This window comes from Typopeltis vanoorti, chromosome 14 (assembly GCF_054136105.1).
Source record: "Typopeltis vanoorti isolate ZY-2024b chromosome 14, IOZ_Tvanoo_1.0, whole genome shotgun sequence".
Lineage (NCBI taxonomy): Eukaryota > Metazoa > Arthropoda > Arachnida > Uropygi > Thelyphonidae > Typopeltis > Typopeltis vanoorti.
The window spans coordinates 59,229,606-59,248,823 of NC_143562.1; the positions used below are offsets into that span (position 1 = coordinate 59,229,606).

Below are 19,218 nucleotides of genomic sequence, written 5' to 3' on the forward strand. Positions count from 1 at the left end.
TGATATTTAGTAGAACCCTAGAATATTCAATAAAGTAAAGAACTTAGCATAAAAGTATTCCTTTTAGTTAGTCCTTTTTGATAATGAGAATCATGAATATTACTTAAAGAAGGAAGGCATTAATTTGTACATTACATTTCAGAAGCCATGTTATCTTCTAGTTTCATCAATATCATCATGAATATGATGATATTGATGAAATATCATCATATTCATGATGATTTACTTCTGGCAAGTAAGTCAGCTTATGCTCTTAGAGAATACAGAGAAAAATGTAAGAAAGTGATTCACTGTGTATAACTTGCTAAACAAAAGTCATGAGGACTTTTGTAAGAACATAAAAAAATAAATATCAAGAAGATGTCATAACATTTTAGAGGCTATTGAAAAAGATTAGAAATGGAAGAGGAAAGAGTACTATAAAAGGAATAAGAGATGATAAAGGTGACATCAAAACTCTGAGATATTCTAAATGTCTGGAGCAATTACTTTTAAAGATTCCTAAATGAAATAAGCAGTGACAGCACAGTGGGAGATAACACTCAACAGGAATGCAATTAAGAATTCATATGAATAGTTGAAATGGGAAAAATCCATCAGAAATCTGAAATGTGGAAAATAAGCTGGTGTAGATGATACAGTTTTACATTGTCTGCACTACATAATTCAGAAATCCTGGTCAGATGGTCAAATTCCAGATGATTGGAATAGAGCCCTCATAGTATTTTTCCATCTATTTATCTATCTATCTATCTTGGAAGTTTTTTCCCACTTGGTTAGACTATAATAAATTTAGTTTAATCCTTTATCCAAGTGTAAACAAACAAAGTTTGCACCTGAAGTATCTTCAGGACTAAGGCAACTCATGGTAAAGGTGGACCAAGCACTCATCACTCCTTGTCTCAGTATCTCCCATAATGCAAAGCACATCTCCTTGCAGACATGTATAATGATATGCATTAAGGGAAGGGCCTACCCAGATCAGTTTCGACCTTTATGAGGTCTTGTCAGTGGGAGCCAGACCCAGAAGTGGTGATACTAAGACAGAAGCAATGGAGAAGTCATATTTACCTATACAAGGAGATGTGCTATATGATTATATTTTCACTTTAAGACAAATAGTTGAGAAGTCATGGAAATATAACAAGGATCTGTATTTAAGTTTCGTAGATCTTGAAAAGACAAAAGTGTCAAGAGGAAAGCTGTTCTAAATGTCATAGTATATGCTGTAAATGGGACGGTATATCAAGCAATACTTAGTCTGTATTTGAGTTGTAAGTTAGCAGTTAGAATTGAAGGCGGTACATGAAAATGGTTTGATGTTAAATCACATTTGAGACAAGAATGTACATTATCCACTGTTATTCATCATCTGTATGAATCACATTATGAAGGAGAGTGGTATTAAATATAAAAATTAGAAATGTTAATCTTAGCTCTTTACTTTATGCAGATGATGTTATACTTCTAAATAAATCCAACAGAAGCCTGCAAGATTCCCTGACTAAATTGAATAACTGTTGGTGATATGAAAATCAGCAATAAAAAGACAGACAATGAAAATAAGCAGAAATGTTGAAGGCATCAACTGCATCTTGAACGGAAAACCTATATAACAAGTAAAACATTTCAGTTATTTAGATACAATATGTAATGAAGATGGCAAATTAAATATGGAAATTGACAGCAGAATTAGCAAAGCTGGTATTGTAGGAAGTCAACTGAATAAATTTGGAATTTATATGGAATATAAAATTCTTGCTTATTCCATACAATTGAATATGGAATAAGTGAGAAATTAGTCAAAACACTAAACTAACTATATACAAGACTGTGGTCAAGCCAATTTTAACGTATTGATCTGAGAGCTGAGTTAGCAATAAAACCTTGATCAAAGGCTAGAGACAACAGCTATGAGAGTTCTGAGAAAGAATAGGGGAGTGAATACATGGCATCATCATATTAAAAGTGAGAATATTAGAAGAGAACTTAACAAATTCCTGAATACTTGTAGCAATCAGGGATGTGTTAGCAGAGCTAATTTCTGGTGGTATGATCACTTAAACAGAATGGGAGAGAAAAGATTAGCAAAGAAAAAGTATTCTTTTCCAGACTAGCAGGAAAAAAGATCCAGAGGAAGACCAAGATTTAGGTGGATTGATACAGTAAAAAAGTGCTCAGAAGACAGAAATATAAGATCTGATATTTGGCATCTTGGCAGATAACAGATGAATTTGGAGGACAATTGTTCATCAGAAGTTAGTAATGATGTAACTTTTTTCTTCTTTTTTTTCATGTAGTACTCTCATAACATCCTGTACACCCACTTGAGGGTACATGTTAGAAATTTGATGATGATGATCTTGAGGGCTAAATTTTTTTTCATTGTTGTGCACTTGCATTATTTGTATGTATATATATTAGAATAAAAGATTTCCTTAATTTTATTATTTGTTAAATAACTTCAATATTATGTACATTGCATAGATTTTTAATTATATTTTAACTGTTTTACAGGTTGGCCTTCCTAAGACAATAACACTTTATCCATTTGTTCTGCATTCCCTATCATTGTCTTTATTTAGTTCTGTTATTGGGCCATTTGGTGGTTTCTGTGCCAGTGGTTTTAAACGAGCTTTTAAAATCAAGGTGTGTATGTAAATGTTATGATGACATAATATTACAGAACTTATGCATAATAATTTGAATTCACTGAGTCTAGAAATATTGGATCATCTTAAACTTAAATTTGCTTGTTGCCTATTTCATGCCAGTTAATAACAGTACAATTGCTGCTGGCTTTATATATATATATGCCCAAAATTGTCAGGAAAAATTCTGTAGTTATTCAGAATTAATTATATTATTACATTTTAGAAAGGCCAAGAAATATTTAAGCTGTAATATTTGTTTTAAACTGGTAGTTCAGTATCATTTAGATTTGATGGAGAGAAATTTTTCAGGTCTTTTGATTTGTTATCATATGTTATTAGAAATTAATTTCTTCATGATAAAGACAGTAAATTCCTGGTTATCTGGCTCCCACTGGAGCCAGATAACCAGGAATTTAAAGATAACCAGATAACCTTATAAATGTTATTCCATAATTACTTACTGCAACTGCATTTTGGGTTAACTATGCAGTACTTGCCCCGGAACAATTAGCAGATTTGAACAAATTATTCCTTTAAATGTGGCTTGGTAGCACTGATGATGGAATAAATTAAGCATTTTGAAATATTTATTTCAGTTAATTCATAATGATTTTTGTTTTTATTGTGATCATGTGCCATTATATCATGAATACTGATATCACTAAAGCTATGACTATTTCTGTTTATATATTTGTTAGTATATAGACAAAAGTTGTAACTTGTGAAGACAATGATAGCATTTTACTCATTCATGAAAATATTCTTAAAATCATTTTATAATTATTTAGTGATTTCAAGTTTCTGCCAAGTTAACATATGTTTGTATTTGATTTTTTTTTCTTAATTGAAATTTTGAAGAATGTGCAGGATTTTTTGCGATTAAGTGAGGCAGTAATTTTTCATAACACAGGCATTTATAAGAGAAAGACATGTAAGTACTCTCTGCTCTACCCCCCCCAGCCACTTTTGGAATAATATAAAGCAATATTCATTAAGTATATACACTGGGGAAGATCGTTTAGTTATTTATAAGTGATATTTTATTAAAAGTAAAACTTTGACAGGGTCTCGTTGTATAATCTGCAAGGCATGGTCAGAAGGCTGAACTGTAAATAATTACAGTTCAGCATTCAACATACTATTATGGGATTCAACATAATATTATGTTGAATCCCATAAGAGGTTGGTTAATCAACCTCTAGTATAGTACCTTAGCATCATGTATAGGCAGTGGGTTGGGAAAGGAGAAACTTGTTTACATTTGATTTAAAAACTTGTATATTGTATTCCTTGGGAAACACATAAGGAGAAATACTGTTCTACAAATACAGCAGTAGCAGGGATAAAGCAGGAGGAAAATAAACTTGTTCTGTGGGTTTCAAGGTTTCCTGTGAAGGGATGGTAGAGATAAGCAGAGCAGAGAAAATCAAAAAGATAGATGGAATAATAACAATAACAAACGAGAAGTGGAGTATAGGGGGATAACAGTTGGGTATGTGGGTGGGGATGAAGACAAAATAAGGTTACCTTCCATGACATCATATCATCTCATGTATATCTTTTTTTTTTTTTAAATCGCCAAAGCTTAAACAAAGATGCTTATTACAGATCCAATGATTAAACATTGGATTACAAACCCTAATTCATTATCCACATTTTTATATACTATGTAGAGGTTTCCTCTCAGTTACAGAGCCTTAATCCTTAAATTACCCATGTGAGATTGTTTAAGATGTTAATATGGTTATAAAAATATCCTAGAAATGTTTGCAAATGAGATCCATTGCTGTTATAACTTATAATTAATACTTAATCATATAAATAATAAATGAAATAATCATATCATTTAATTGTAATATAATACTATTTATTTTATAGGATTTTGGAGATATCATTCCAGGCCATGGAGGTATAATGGATAGGTTTGATTGTCAGTTCCTAATGGCCACTTTTGTTAATGTTTATATTCACAGTTTTATTAGGTAAGAATTTTTTTTTAAAATATTTATAGCATGGGTAATAACTCTTTATCTTTTAATGATTCATATTCAAAAGTAGCAGGGTGTTTTTTCCTGCAAAACATACAAACTTGCTTGAGAACCCATGCAATTATAAGATATATACATTGTGCTAAAAAGTGAGACTGAATTCAAATATGCTCAAATATGGATAAGGAAAATAATTTTGTACTCATCTCCTTCAAAACAATCACCAAGGTTCTGATTAAACTAGCTATAGTATTCATTGCTTTGGAGAGGCTTAAGAAGCTTGTCTGTTGTGATGTATTTATTTCTGATATCACATTCTTTTGAATGTCATAAAAACACTGTCAAATCATTGTTTTCACTCTCATCTCCAGAGACATTGTTCTTATTTCTCACAGACTTATTCCAGCCACTGTTTCTGCTCTTAAACACAAAGTGCTGGTTAACCTCCATGTACCATCCAGCTCGGAATATATCAAACCAACCTCTCAGTCTACTGTTTCATACCTTCTGTGTGGGGGAAGACTGTTCCAGACCACACGGTTCCCTAAGGATTGATTGCAAATTTCAGTTGTTCAAAAGACACAAATTAAAATTAATCAACAGAGTCCTTCTTTCTTCTTGACACACACACAACAATATTGTGCTATAAATTTTGCAACCTCTCATCTATGGGAATGATATATATATATATATATATATATATATATATATATATATATATATATATATTGCTTATAAAGAAGTCAATGGACACATAGTCTGAGGAATAAACAGCCATGGTGCCCACCTTAATAAGATGTAGGACCTCTTTTCACTGTGACAACTGCAGCATTCCTATGGAGCATACTTTCCACAAGCATACAATAGTGATCAATGGATAATTTGGACCATTCTTCCTGTAGGCATATAATAAGGTCCTTTAATGGTATTACAACACCAATCCTACTACCATATATTATCGCATATAATGCAAAACATTTATGGTAAAAAATACTATGGTAGTATTAAAGTTAGGGGTTCGCATTATATGCGGATCCTAAAAAATATAACATCTTACTAGACTTGCACACACAATATATACTACCTAATGCCTATGCAACCAAATCTACTTGACCCACTCGCATTCGGCGACCGAGCGTGCATCGTATCTGCACATAAAGCTACTTACATTACTGGCTTTATGTGCAGATATGATGCGCGCTCGGTCACCGAATGATAGAGCACAGTGAGATAGATAGAGCACAGTTAGGTATATCGGTTTAACCACAGTTCGTTTTAAATATTATTCGTTAAACAAACCTAGCCTGAAAATGAGCCAACAGAAACGTAAACGTTCATCTTTTGAAGCAGGATTTAAATTGCTTGTCATGCAGTTTGCAGAAGAATATAATAACAATAAGTTTTAAAAGAGGTAAACCGTGAGTAGACATATCGGTACACAATAAATAATGGAAAAAACTCACGTAGAAAGATTATTTATTAGTATAATTTTCGCCTGTGTGTCACAGGCATCCTCAGTACATTAAGCTCAAAATTAAACACTAACTGACAATTCCAAAAAGCGCCACCTAAGTAGCTGGTGTAAGATAACTAAAAAGGTCAATAACTTTCCTAAAAAAAAAATTAATATAATAAAAAGTTAGGAAAGATTAGCTGATTTGTAAAGTACTATCTCCCATAAAGGGGACAAACGTAAGCCGTCGGATCTGTTTAAGTTAGGAGAATGAAGTAGAGTTTCACATGTTTCTTTATAAAGGCGTTCCATGAGAAACTGACTTTTGTGAAGAACTCTTGTCTTTCTCCAATGAACTCTGTGTCTAGTGAAGATGGCATGTTCAGAAAGTCCAGACTTTTCAGGTTTAAAGTATTCAATATAAGATTGGTGTTCTTCTAGCCGAATAGAGGCAGATCTTCCCGTTTGTCCGAAATAAGATAATCCACAAGAGCACGGAATCTGGTAGACACCTGGATGATTAAGATGTGGAAGCTTGTCCTTAGGAGAAGTGAGAAAGGTGGAGATTTTTCTACACGGTCGAAAGGCAACAAAAATATTCAGTGGTTTTAAAACTTTTGCTATACGTTCACTGATGCCTTGTACATAAGGGATAGTAATGCGCGTTATTTCCTCTGTGTTTGAAGAGAAAGACATATTAAAACTATTCAAAGTTCTTTCAATGAAGCAATTCTTATAACCATTAGATAGAAAGGAAGAAGTTATGTATTGTAGTTCTTTCTGTAAAAGATCGTCTGTAGAACAAAAGGAGTGGGCCCGATGAACCAGTGTTTTAATAGTTCCTGCCTTTTGACTGGGATGGTGATGAGATTCCGCATGGATATAATGGCCTGTATGAGTCTTCTTTCTATAAACTGAGAAATGTAGGTTACCATCTGGTTGGCGAAGAATTAGAAGATCTAAAAAGGCTAACTGCTTATTTGATTCTATTTCTAGGATAAACTTGATCCTAGGATGAAATGCGTTTAACTTAGTGAGAAATTGTTGAAGTTCATCAGAAGAGCCATTCCATACAGCAAAAATGTCATCGACACATCTGAACCAATGCGTAGGTCTGGGAGAAATATTGTCAAAGATACGTTGTTCAAAATGTTCCATAAAGAAATTGGAGATAGCAGGAGAAAGAGGATTACCTTTTGAACAACGTATCTTTGACAATATTTCTCCCAGACCTACGCATTGGTTCAGATATGTCGATGACATTTTTGCTGTATGGAATGGCTCTTCTGATGAACTTCAACAATTTCTCACTAAGTAAACGCATTTCATCCTAGGATCAAGTTTACCCTAGAAATAGAATCAAATAAGCAGTTAGCCTTTTTAGATCTTCTAATTCTTCGCCAACCAGATGGTGTTCGCATGGCAGACGGAACCAAATTAAAGCCGACAGTGATATTTAAAAGGAAGAAAATTCTGAAGCATATGAAATTTCCACTAGGTGTAATTGTTCGCGCCAATCAGAAAGGTTGGATGGATGAAGAAGGTGTACAATTGTGGCTGGATCGAGCATGGAACATATGTCTAGGTAGCTTGTTATGTCAATAAAGCACTAGTCTGGGATATGTTCCGGGTGCATTTAACGGTGGCAAGCAAAGAGAAAGCACGTGAGCTACGTACAGACCTAGCAGTCATACCGGGTGGTCTAACTTCCTTTTTGCAGCCGCTTGATGTCAGCTTGAATAAGCCATTTAAAGATCACTTACGTGAAAAATGGAGAGAATGGATATCATCTGGTTTGGTGAAGATGACAAAGGGTGGGAATTTTCAGAAGCCTGAGATCACCCTAGTCACCAGCTGGGTTAAAGAAGCATGGGATTCGATACTATCTGAAATGATTCAACACTTATTTCTTAAATGTGGAATAAGTAATTCAATGGATGGATCAGAAGATCACGTCATATACGAAAGCAAGGATGACGCACAACAAAATGGAGAGCATGAAAACGATGACAACTGCTGATGATGCAATCCCTACAGATGAATTTATAAATGAAATGTTTGATGACTCAAAAGATGAAGAAGAATTTAAGGATTTTGACATTTTGTTTTAAAATAAATATTTCTTTCGTTAATTTGTATTGTATTTTGACATTTTGTTTTAAAATAAATATTTTTTTCATTAATTCTAATTGTATTATTTATAATGTTATGGAACAAGATTAACAGATCGCATTATATGTGGACATGGCATTTTAGGGCTAGTTTTCACACAAAATTTCTAGTTCGCATTATAGGCGATAATATACGGGGTAAAAAAAAAAAAGTCTCCCAAATTTTTAGCAAATTAATGCAAAAATTGCCGAAAATTTGATAAACTTAAGATCAACTCCTACATAGCTGTAATACTTATTTTTTTTTTACATTAGATGACACCAAATTAGGATTTTAGATCTTTTGTCCATTACAATTTGAATTGTTTCATTTACTCATTGTCGCGTATTAGCTGTAACATGTTATGTGCTTTGAATATGCTAGTTTAAAATTCAGCAAAATATATGCCAGTTAATAAATATATTTTTTTATAATTTAGTTGGTTTGGTATGTCGTAATACTATTAAAATAAGTTATGAATAAAGTTCAACACCTAAGCTTGTCTATTAGAATGTGTATATGAGTAGCATCTCTGATTGCCCTGCCTATCTTTCATTAGCAAACAGTTTGAAGATCTCTTGTCAGGCCCTTTCCAATATTGATATATAGATTAAACAACAAGGGTTCAAGGACACAATCCCTAGGGCACACCACTGGTCACCTTAAAATTATCTTCCAGTAGTTGCATAAATTCCATGTCTTTGTCCCCATAGAAGTCTCTCATTGTGATTACTTGACCTGTGTTCATTGAACTAATTCTCCAATGTCATCCACATTTCTTTTGTCCTCCCCTCCGAGCCTATAATAGCAACCAACTACACATTTCATTCTGTTGGCTTTTATATCAGACAAAATAGCTTCAAATGCATGGCTTCCTTCAGATCTACCTTCTTGCTGAATTTCTGCATTTGCTGGTTGCAATTCTTCTTCTTCTGCTCATTAGCAGTATCCTTCTAGGTCCTGTTTTTCTCTATCCTCCCTGAAAATATAATATCCCTTACATTCAATGTCTTTCTCTTCATTGCACTGCTGGTATAGAGATCACATATTTGGTATTGACAACTACATTTTATTGAAATAACAGTAAAAGCTGACTAGTTTCATAAGATGTCAGACTTACATCATAAGGAGCAAAGATCTTTTGCTAATTGATTAAAAAAACTAGAATAATTACACATAAAATTTATGAATTTCAGCAGTCTGGTACTTATAACCGAGCAAAAACTGTGAATGAAACAATATCTGTGCCAGAACTTTTGTTTTTTCCAATTGATCCTGTGTGCAGGGGTATCCAAAGACCCGACTTGCGATAGTGGCAGATGTTTTTTTTTTTTTTTTATGTTCACTGAGGCTCCAATGAACATAAAAAATATATCTGGCACTATCGCTATGGCAAGTTGGGTCTAGCAGACTGTGCTTTGGATACCCCTGCACACAAGATCAATTAGAAAAAAACAAAAGTGCCATGCAGAAGCTTTTATAAGTCAGAGAGATTGTTCTTGGAATCAACAGAAGCCCTTGAAACATACTCCAAACCTCAACAAGTATGGCTGTATAAAGTTGCCTAAGATTTGGGAGACAGTCATCTTAAGACCTAATTAATACCTGCTTTCTCTCTCTCTTTTTTTTTTTTTTTTTGTTCTCAGCATAGATGGCACCTAATTAGGACTTTAGTTTTTGTGTTGTATGTTACAATTGTTCAAACTAATCCCATTGTTATATGGGATTGTTGTTGTCGCATGTACTGTGACAAACTGTTTTTGTGCTCTGAAGATGCTGGATAGAATACCAGCAAAATATCAGCAATAAGTTAATCAATAGTTATTTTCTTATCAATATATGTTCTCATCTATACTATTAAAATTAATCAACACGTATGACGAACACATAAGCCTTCCCACACGTTTGTTAAATGTAAGAAACTCGTTCTATCTCTGTTTTTGGTTTTTCATCTGCAGATCTGTAGTTTCCTGAAGTTATTATTATCCTAGGCCCCTATGTAGTTACAGACTCATCTAAGAGGTCACTTTTGTCATACACACACACACAGCTCATCATACCCCGCCTTAAATTCACATTTGACGTCCGAGGATGCCATATGGTCACTCTCGTACCTCATCGGGTTTTGGGAGTGATGCCTTCTGCTAGAAGAAGTGGTGCCCTTTCCATACCAAGTAAATAAGACAATCGCAAACATCCATGCCCATTGTGGGATTCAAACCCACAGCCTCTTGGCTGGAGAGCAGATATGCTCTCCAGCCAAGAGGCTGTGGGTTTGAATCCCACAATGATATACCACAGAAATATCAGGCTTAACATTCCTTAAACATATACAAATTCTCTGCAGACACCATGCTCTTAGGCACTGCATTCCAATCATTTGCACCTCTCCATGCAAAAAACCTGGTTCTCACTCCCTTGCTCACGTCTTCCTTATACAGTTTCCAGAGATGATGACCTCTTGTTCTCACCCAGTCTCCCACCATTTTATGAAAAATTTCTTGAACGTTAATCCTATAAATCCCTTACCAACTTGTACATCTCTATCATATCACCCCTCTTCCCATCCACTGGACTCTGCAAATTGCATTGTCTCAACCTCAACATTCCAGAGATCAGAAACTATTTTGGTCAATTGCCTCTGGATCCTCTCCAACATCACTTCATCCTTTTGAAAACCAGGTGACCAAATCTGTGCACAGTAGTCTCTGTATAGCCTAATCAGTCTTATACAATGGAAACCAGAATTCCTCACTTCTACAAGTCTGTGTCTTCTAAATTTTAGATCCTTATCCATCATCACCCCAAGATCTCTTATTTCCTCCACCTCCAACAATATATTCCCACTAAGTGTAAATTCTACATACCATCTTTGTTTTCCAAATTTTAAAACTTTACATTTTGCAACATGTACTGGCATCCCCACTCCTGTGCCCATTCATCATTCAAGTCTTCATGTAAGGCCACATCTGCTCTATTCTTCACAGTTCGTCCCAACTTTTCATCGTCTGCAAACAACTGCATACCTGCATTCAAATCTTTCTCAATATCATCAACATACAGGTTAAATAGCAACGACCCTCAAACAGATCCCTGAGGCACATCACTAGTGACTTTCCTCTTCTGGGATATTGCTCCTCCATATACAACTTATTGAACCTATCTCCAATCCAGTGTGCACTAGTCTAATATTCAACCCCATCCACTCTAGTTTGACTATCAACTTATCATACAGTAATCTATCTTAAGCCTTTGCAAAGTCTAAGTATACTGCTGTGTATCCATCTTCCACATTCAATGCTGCTGTCACCTTATTGTAATAAGTAAGTAGATTACTAAAATATGACCACCCTTTAGCAAATCAGCACTTTTCATCAAAGATAATACCATTGTTGTCAATCCAATTCTTATCTATTTATCCACAACACTTGACATACAGATTGGCCTATAATTTGATGCTTGACTTCTGTCGCCTCCTTTATGAAGCAGTACAGTCTTGCCTTCCTTCCACTCCTTTTTAACTTAGCTCAGTGCAAGACTCATGTTAAACAAATATGTCAAGGCAGATGTCAATTCCCTGGCACATTCCTTCAAAATATGAAGTGATATATCAGCAAGTCCCACAGCTTTATTAATATCAAGTTTGCTTAATTCCCCACATACCTCTTCCTCAGTCGGTCTCTCCTTGTCATCCAATGCTCTGAAACTTTCCATGACGTCACATTCACAAAGATGAAAGATCTTAATGAACTGCTCATTAAATATCTCTTCAGACTATATTCTATATCATCTGCAGCAGTTGTCCTTATACCATTTTCACCAATCAGTGCCATCCTACCATAATCATTCCTTTTTTTGCTGGTTACATATTGAAAGAACTCCCTAGTATTTTTTTTTTCTTCTTTTGGCTTCATTAGCTAACTGTTGATACTCAACTTTTACTACCCTTACCAACCAAGTCACCCTCCTTGCATGTTCTTTGTATTCCTCATGGAATTATTACCACTCCTCTTATGTTGCCTCCATAATGCCTTTTTTCTCTGTATTGTACACTTAATCTGTTCATTCATTCGTTTCATACCTACCTTATTTAACCTTCTCACCTTTAGAATACATTTAGGCATTGCTTCTAGTAGATAATCCTTGAATATCACCCAAGCAGCATTGATCTTTCCACCCAAATTTTCTTTCCATGCTACAGCTGCAAGCTGTCTCCTAAGCTTCTCATAATCACCAGCCTTGTAGTTCCACATATACCCTTTCCTCACATGGTTTGTAACCACCCAAGTAATCACTTTGTCGTCACTCTCACCAATTGGAAGGGAGATTTGACACCTCATTTATAACATCCTCGAATGAGATAATCAAATCCAAAACCACTCAATCCTCACATGTCCTCTGTTATATACTGCCTGAGGTAGTTGTCTCTCCATTCAAGAAACTCCAGTTGCTATCTTGTCATTCCAGTCTATATTGCCATAATTAAAATCACCCATAATGATCACTCTTTTCTATTTGCTTGGCTGATTTGCTTATGCATTTCCTGGTCACTACCCAAATTAGCAGATCTATAGCAACATCCAACGAAGTATTTCATTCTATTCACCCCTATCTCACACCATACTGTCCAAAACCACCACCACTATTTACCCCTTGTATCTCTAATTTGTATGGATAGAACTTTTTTTTTAATATCAATAGCACTACCACCCTCTTTTACTGTTTCTATCTTCATGAAATACATCATACCTTCCATCTCTATTCCTGTCAGGATGTCATCCTCATCCAACCATGTCTCACTTATTCCAACAAATTTTGCATGAACAAACTCAATCAATACAATTACTTCATTTCCCTTGTTTCTGATACTTCTAGCATTCGTATAGAAACATAACAGCTCATTCCTGGAAGTTTCACTGATACCACTTATTAGATGCGACTTCTTCATACCATCCTCGAGCCATTTCTTTTTCTCTTTATTCATCCTGGAACTTTCTTCAAATCCAACTGTTTTCCCTACATCTCTGGTTATCCCCTTCCCTTGTTTTTTGTCTACACATGCATTCATGTCCTGTTGGAGCATCAACCTTTCCCATGCTGTGTTCCCCTGTCCACCCTGAGTCTTCCCATTTCACTGTTTGTCTTGCACTTTTGTTCTCTCATTCTCTACACTCATGCTACCCACTTCTTCATTCATAAGTACTGCTTCAATCTCTTCAATCTTTCTTACTCTCCCACTCTTGCACATTGCTTACTTACTCAGATTCATTCTCTGTACTCATACTCTTCCTTCCAGCAGCAGTCTCTCCAAATGACTCTCACCAAAATCATTCAAATGCAATCCAACACTCTTATACTGCTCAGTTCTTCCTTCAAACTCATTCTGCACATTAAAAAATTGCACTCCTTTCTCTTCATACATTTCTGCTAACATAATTCTTGCTGTCTCATCTTATCACCATTGTACCTGGGCAACATACAGACTACCTTTCCTATCACATATCTTTTATCCTTCTCAACAACCTTCTAATATCCAATCTTACATTCTCCTTGTTCCCAGGCAAGTCATTTTTGCCTCCTACCACTACCAACTCCTTTGCTTGCTTACCACTGATGTCCAAAGCCTCAATCACTCTATTCATTTTACCTCCCAGAAATCAAACCTTGTACATCTTCTCATTTACCATACCTCTAATAATCAAATTGCCATGCAATGCCACTGATGGATCTTTGGTTACCTTTTTCATATCGACATCATTTGTTTTCATCTTCTTCACTTTTCCATACGTATCTCCATTCCTCTTCATTTCATTCTGCACCTACCTCATCTTCACTAATTCAGCTTTCAAATCTTGTGCCCTTTTTTCGTTATCATACACTTTCACTATTTTATTGCTAGTCACTTGTTCACTGTCACCCATCCTCGTCACCTTACTGTTAATTGCACTCTAATTTTCAACATCATTATTGCCTGCTTTATTGTCAATGGAATTTTTTCTTCACTATCCCTTGTGTGCACTCTCTGAACATTTGCACAATCTTCAATTGAAATGTCAGTTACAATGCCATGTTCTTCCCTGCTCATATTTAAGTAAGCCTTGGTTATGTTAGACTTTATATGACATAAAGTCTAGTATAAAACATATGTCATATGTTTTATACAGATGAGATCAGTTGATTATCCACATTATTGTTTTGGTTGGAGTTGAGATGTATGTCATATTGCATTTTTCATATAAAGTAATTCATGTTTTATTAAATTCTTTTGAGTCAGTTATAAATAAATATATAATAATTCTTACAAAATTGTGAAATTAGTTTTGTGGAAATTATCATCATAAAATTCCTGATATGTACCTTCAGAAGGTGTACAGAATATTTGGATAGCATCACATGCAGGGGCGAATGCTGGTCTTGAAATTCATGCTTGCTCTTGTTATCATTCAGGGAGTGAGAGGTGTGATTGAAGTCTGATTAGCGGAATAATGAAATACTGACCATATAAAACTATATATTTAGAAATTTATGTACATTTAATCATACAAATACAACATTTATTTTACAAATGATATTCTATCTTTTTCAATTTAGCTACTTGAATACAAATTCTACCCTACAGTTCTTTATGAACTGACTTAATGTTCTCAAGCAACACGCACACTTGTAAAGGCTGGCTGAAGCTCACTGGCTAGAGCTACTTTGACTGCGTACGGCCTGTGTTTAAGACGACATGAAGTAATCAGAAATGGCTATGTGCGAGCATGAAATCACAGTGCTGCAGCCAGGACATGGAAGCTCTGACAACCGAGCAAGCCATGGTTGATTAGACGAACAAGCTTCGGCCTTCGATACACAACGCAAAGCTCAATTATTGCCGCGCAAGTGTAAGACATCTTCTGTCTACAAAAATAAAAGCTTAAATGGAATGCTTATAAATGCATGCATTTATTAACAAATAAATATTACTTCTTTCTCAAGTGATGAGCTTGTGCAGCATGCATGGAGAATTCACCACTGATCACATGAAAAGTTTACATCAGTACTTCTGTATTGAATAACACAGAAGTATTGATGTAACAATTTTCCTCCAAATTAATCTGTTATCTGTCATAAATTATATGTTGTTTTTCTAAGGCACTTCTTACTGTATTAATCCCAAGAACTTAATCTGGGTATTTTTCCTGTCATTCTGGCAAAAATATTTGTTTTTCTGTCATTCCTTCCCAATATCCTTATTTTAAATATGATTCTGCCATCTGTTCACTCCTCTAATTTTTCTTAGAACTCTCATATTTTTGGTCTCCGGTCTTTGATCAAGAGTTTTATTTTTAACCCAGTTCTCAGATTCATAAGTTAAAATTGGATTAAATACTGTTTCATATACAGCTAGTTTAGCCTTTTGGCTAATTTCTCTCTTATTCCATGTAAATTTATTCATATTTGCTAATTCTGCTGTTTCTTTAGCTTGCCAACTTGATTAAAAATTGTGCCTAAATAGCTGAAATGTTTTACCGTGTTTCCCCGAAAATAAGACCTAACCGGAAAATAAGCCCTAGCATGATTTTTCAGGATGCTCGTAATAAAAGTCTGACCCCAAAAATAAGCCCCAGTTAAGATTGTCAGCCAGACGGACATATTGAATTATAAAATAATAATATTAATATATAAATAAATATAAATAAATAATATTATTGACATTAATACTTAAAATAAATGATAATATAAATTATAATTATAAAGTATTTGTAAATACCCAAGCGGGCACCTTTGGACGAGAGGTAAACGCCTATGTAAACAGATGAACTCGAGACTTATTGCTGAATGACCAATCGGAGTACAGACACAACTCACGAATAACGAGCGTTATTCGTGCGTTGATGATGACATGACTGTATTTGAATAAATGTAGATTGTTTTACATGAAAAAATAAGACATCCACTAAAAATAAGCCCTAATGCGTCTTTTGGAGCAAAAATTAATATAAGACCTAGTCTTATTTTCAGGGAAATACGGTACTTGTTCTATAGGTTCTCCATTCAGGATGCAATTTGTGTGTGTGTATTCCTGCCTTTTTCATAGTCCTTATTTTATTTATTTTTTTTTTTTCTTGCCGATTTTCATACCAAATTTACTAGCAGTTATTCTTTAAAATTTTATTATGAAATAGCAAGAATTCATGGATAATAGAATTATTTAAGAAGATGCAATAAAATGAATCTTAGTTGACTATTAAACATATTAAAAATATGTTTAATAGTCAATCAGTTTTAAATGAATTGAGGAAGCTGATTTAATTTTTATTTTTCTGAAACTAATGCATCTTGTTTTATTTCTTTCTATGCACATAGAGCGCCAAACCCACAGAAGCTTGTACAGCAAATATATCAACTTAGGCCAGAGCAGCAGCTTCAGTTGTATCATGCCTTAGGTGATTCTCTTAGGGCACGAGGACTTCTGTAGATTTAATTGCTAGCTAGGTTTCAAGTTTTCCTCTTTCCCTCCATCACTTTTTGCTAGCTAGTAGAACTTGGTATTTTCCAAGCAAGTAAATTATCTAAATCACTGCATAGGTTTTAGAGACAAATCCTGTTCCTTTGGAATAATCACAACTATTTTTGCCACTGATTAAAACACTGAGCTTAAAGTTACCATGGAAACTTGGGTGTTTACATGTTGCTGACTGTGATCATAGTGCTGATTCATTTAAATAATCCAACATGCATTTATGTCTGTATATGTGTATGCATTGGTGTAATACGTTTATAATGATATTTTCATATCTCCATTGTACTCTTTGAGAATTGATTTTTGTTAATTTACTTTGTATTTTTTTAAATTATGTATGTGAGTTTTCTATTTTAAGCCATTTTGCACATTGTTTTTCAAAATGTGACTACATTGTTGATTAAGATATTACAGTATTGCTAATGAATAACTGCAAGACATGCTTGGCTCAGATAAAGTGATTCTTAGCAAACTGAAAATTTAAATCGTTTGTGGTATACATTATTTTTAATTTGTTATTAAAACTACAAATTTTGAAATAATATGGTGCTGACTGGAAGATGTTAGTGTAAAATTAATGAGGAGGTATCATGATGTAATCAAAATTACAAAGGAGTGCTAACAAAAAAGTAATTTGTTGCAGATTAGTAGGCTTGGTTTTTACTATCATTCCATTTCCAAATTAATTTTCATTCTTATTTTATTTATTTTTAATTATAAATACCTGTTTCTAGGGCAAAATCTAAAGGAGCAGGGTTAGTTACAACATATCTGTATTTCTTATTATTAGAAGCATTATTGGCATAAGAAAGTGCCAATTTTCTTAGCATAAAAAGTTTTAGAGGCAGTTTTCTTCTTCATGAACTAATATATAACTTTCTTAACATCTAGAACTTTTTCTTCTCTTTTCATAATTATGATGTCATATTAGTTTTAGGATTATTGTAATTCTACGAATTTCTAAATGTAGTTTCAAAAATTCAGCTGCTAGCTCTGTACTTTTAATAATTGAGAAATGTTTTGTAAATACAGTGTATTTTTAGAGGAAAAAACTGCTGAGTGAATTAAGTGTGAAAATTTAAAATACATGAGAAGAAAGTTTTAACATTACATTCGTTTTTAGATCTATGGCTTTTTTATTATTGTTTTAACCTGTTATTGAAGTTAAACGCCATTTCGTTTCCAAAGTATAGAAATGTTAGATAATCAAGGAATACAAAAAAGCCTGTTAGCATTTGATGAAATCCAAACTGCTTGAATGTATTTTCTCAAGGTTTCTAATTTCTCGTTATAGGATAGTTTATATAGAGGTATCAGCATTTCTTTACTTGTTGATAAGTAAAGTTAAAGTCAATTTTTATTTGATGTGTTTCTTGAACAAGAAACAGATATGGGAAAAGAAAAAAAAAAGACATGAGTTAAGTATAAAATGTTTAATTGATATGTGTATTTTGCTGCTCTGAGGAAGTGATATTGGACTTAGAAACCATTAGAAAATTATATAAATTCAGTGATAGCAAACATACAACAGTGTGATGACTGCTGCTGCTAGAAATGTTCTGTAGATGAACTTATCTCTGTGAGTACAATGAAATGCTACTAAAGTGGGGGGGGGGGGTCATGTTAAACATACATGAAAATTTGAAACAGCCTCGATGTAATAATAGGATCATGCAATAAGGTTAGCTGTCTTTCCTTTAATGACTGTAACATCTCTATAATTCACAGGGTGATAATGAACTATACTCATAGATAAGCCTCACAAAATAAAGTTCATCTCATAACCATACCTTTTTATGAAAGACATCGCAGAGAAGACCGCCTACATTTTAAAGATACGTAACCTTATTTAAGTTAAGGGATATGACATTTAAAAATTAGCTTCTTTCATTCTCTTCTAGGAGTCTGTAGTTCCTAAACCCTTGGGTGTGCATTGCTTCACTCTTAATCTTACACATCAGAAATGTGATTGGTAAGATTTATTTTCTGGAGCTACCTATGATTCAAATCTCCAATTAGTTTAAAATACTAGAAGAATTAAGTGTGGGGGGAAAAATACATACATCATAGATGTAATTTTTATATATGATTGTTGTTATGCCATCATATTTTAATTCAAATGTTGCCTTCCAGGCATATTATTTTGGATAGGGAAATTAAACAGAGTAGTTTAATAATTTATAAAACAGATGCAAATCACATAGTAGTGCCATAAGTTAAAATGAAAGGAACAAAAAGGCAGAACTGAAAAAAAAAAAATTTACTGAAAAATTTTATAGCAGATGACATAATATTGCGAATAATAAAAGTCAAAAAGGTTACAGCAACCATCTAGGATTTCATTATGGTGTATCTGTCTGTTTTGTACTTTGTCATATGTTAAAAGAGAAAGAGAGCGAGAAAGTCATGTAATGTACTTCTCTTCTTCTTTTATTTTTTTTTGAAACAGCATTCATCGTACTCTTA

The 19,218-nt window shown here is 33.9% G+C and overlaps 1 protein-coding gene across 1 annotated transcript in view; it reads left to right on the top strand.

Moving 5' to 3' along the window:
• The window catches only part of LOC150099515 (phosphatidate cytidylyltransferase, photoreceptor-specific-like), a 206,266-nt gene extending 188,867 nt beyond the window's left edge, over positions 1-17,399 (top strand). The window contains exons 9-11 of the mRNA XM_090404474.1: positions 2,518-2,649; positions 4,533-4,636; positions 16,596-17,399. Coding sequence (XP_090260600.1) covers positions 2,518-2,649; positions 4,533-4,636; positions 16,596-16,707 — 348 coding nt within the window. The 3' untranslated portion in view covers positions 16,708-17,399. The remainder of the gene's footprint in view (positions 1-2,517; positions 2,650-4,532; positions 4,637-16,595) is intronic.
• The last annotated feature ends 1,819 nt before the right edge of the window (positions 17,400-19,218 follow it).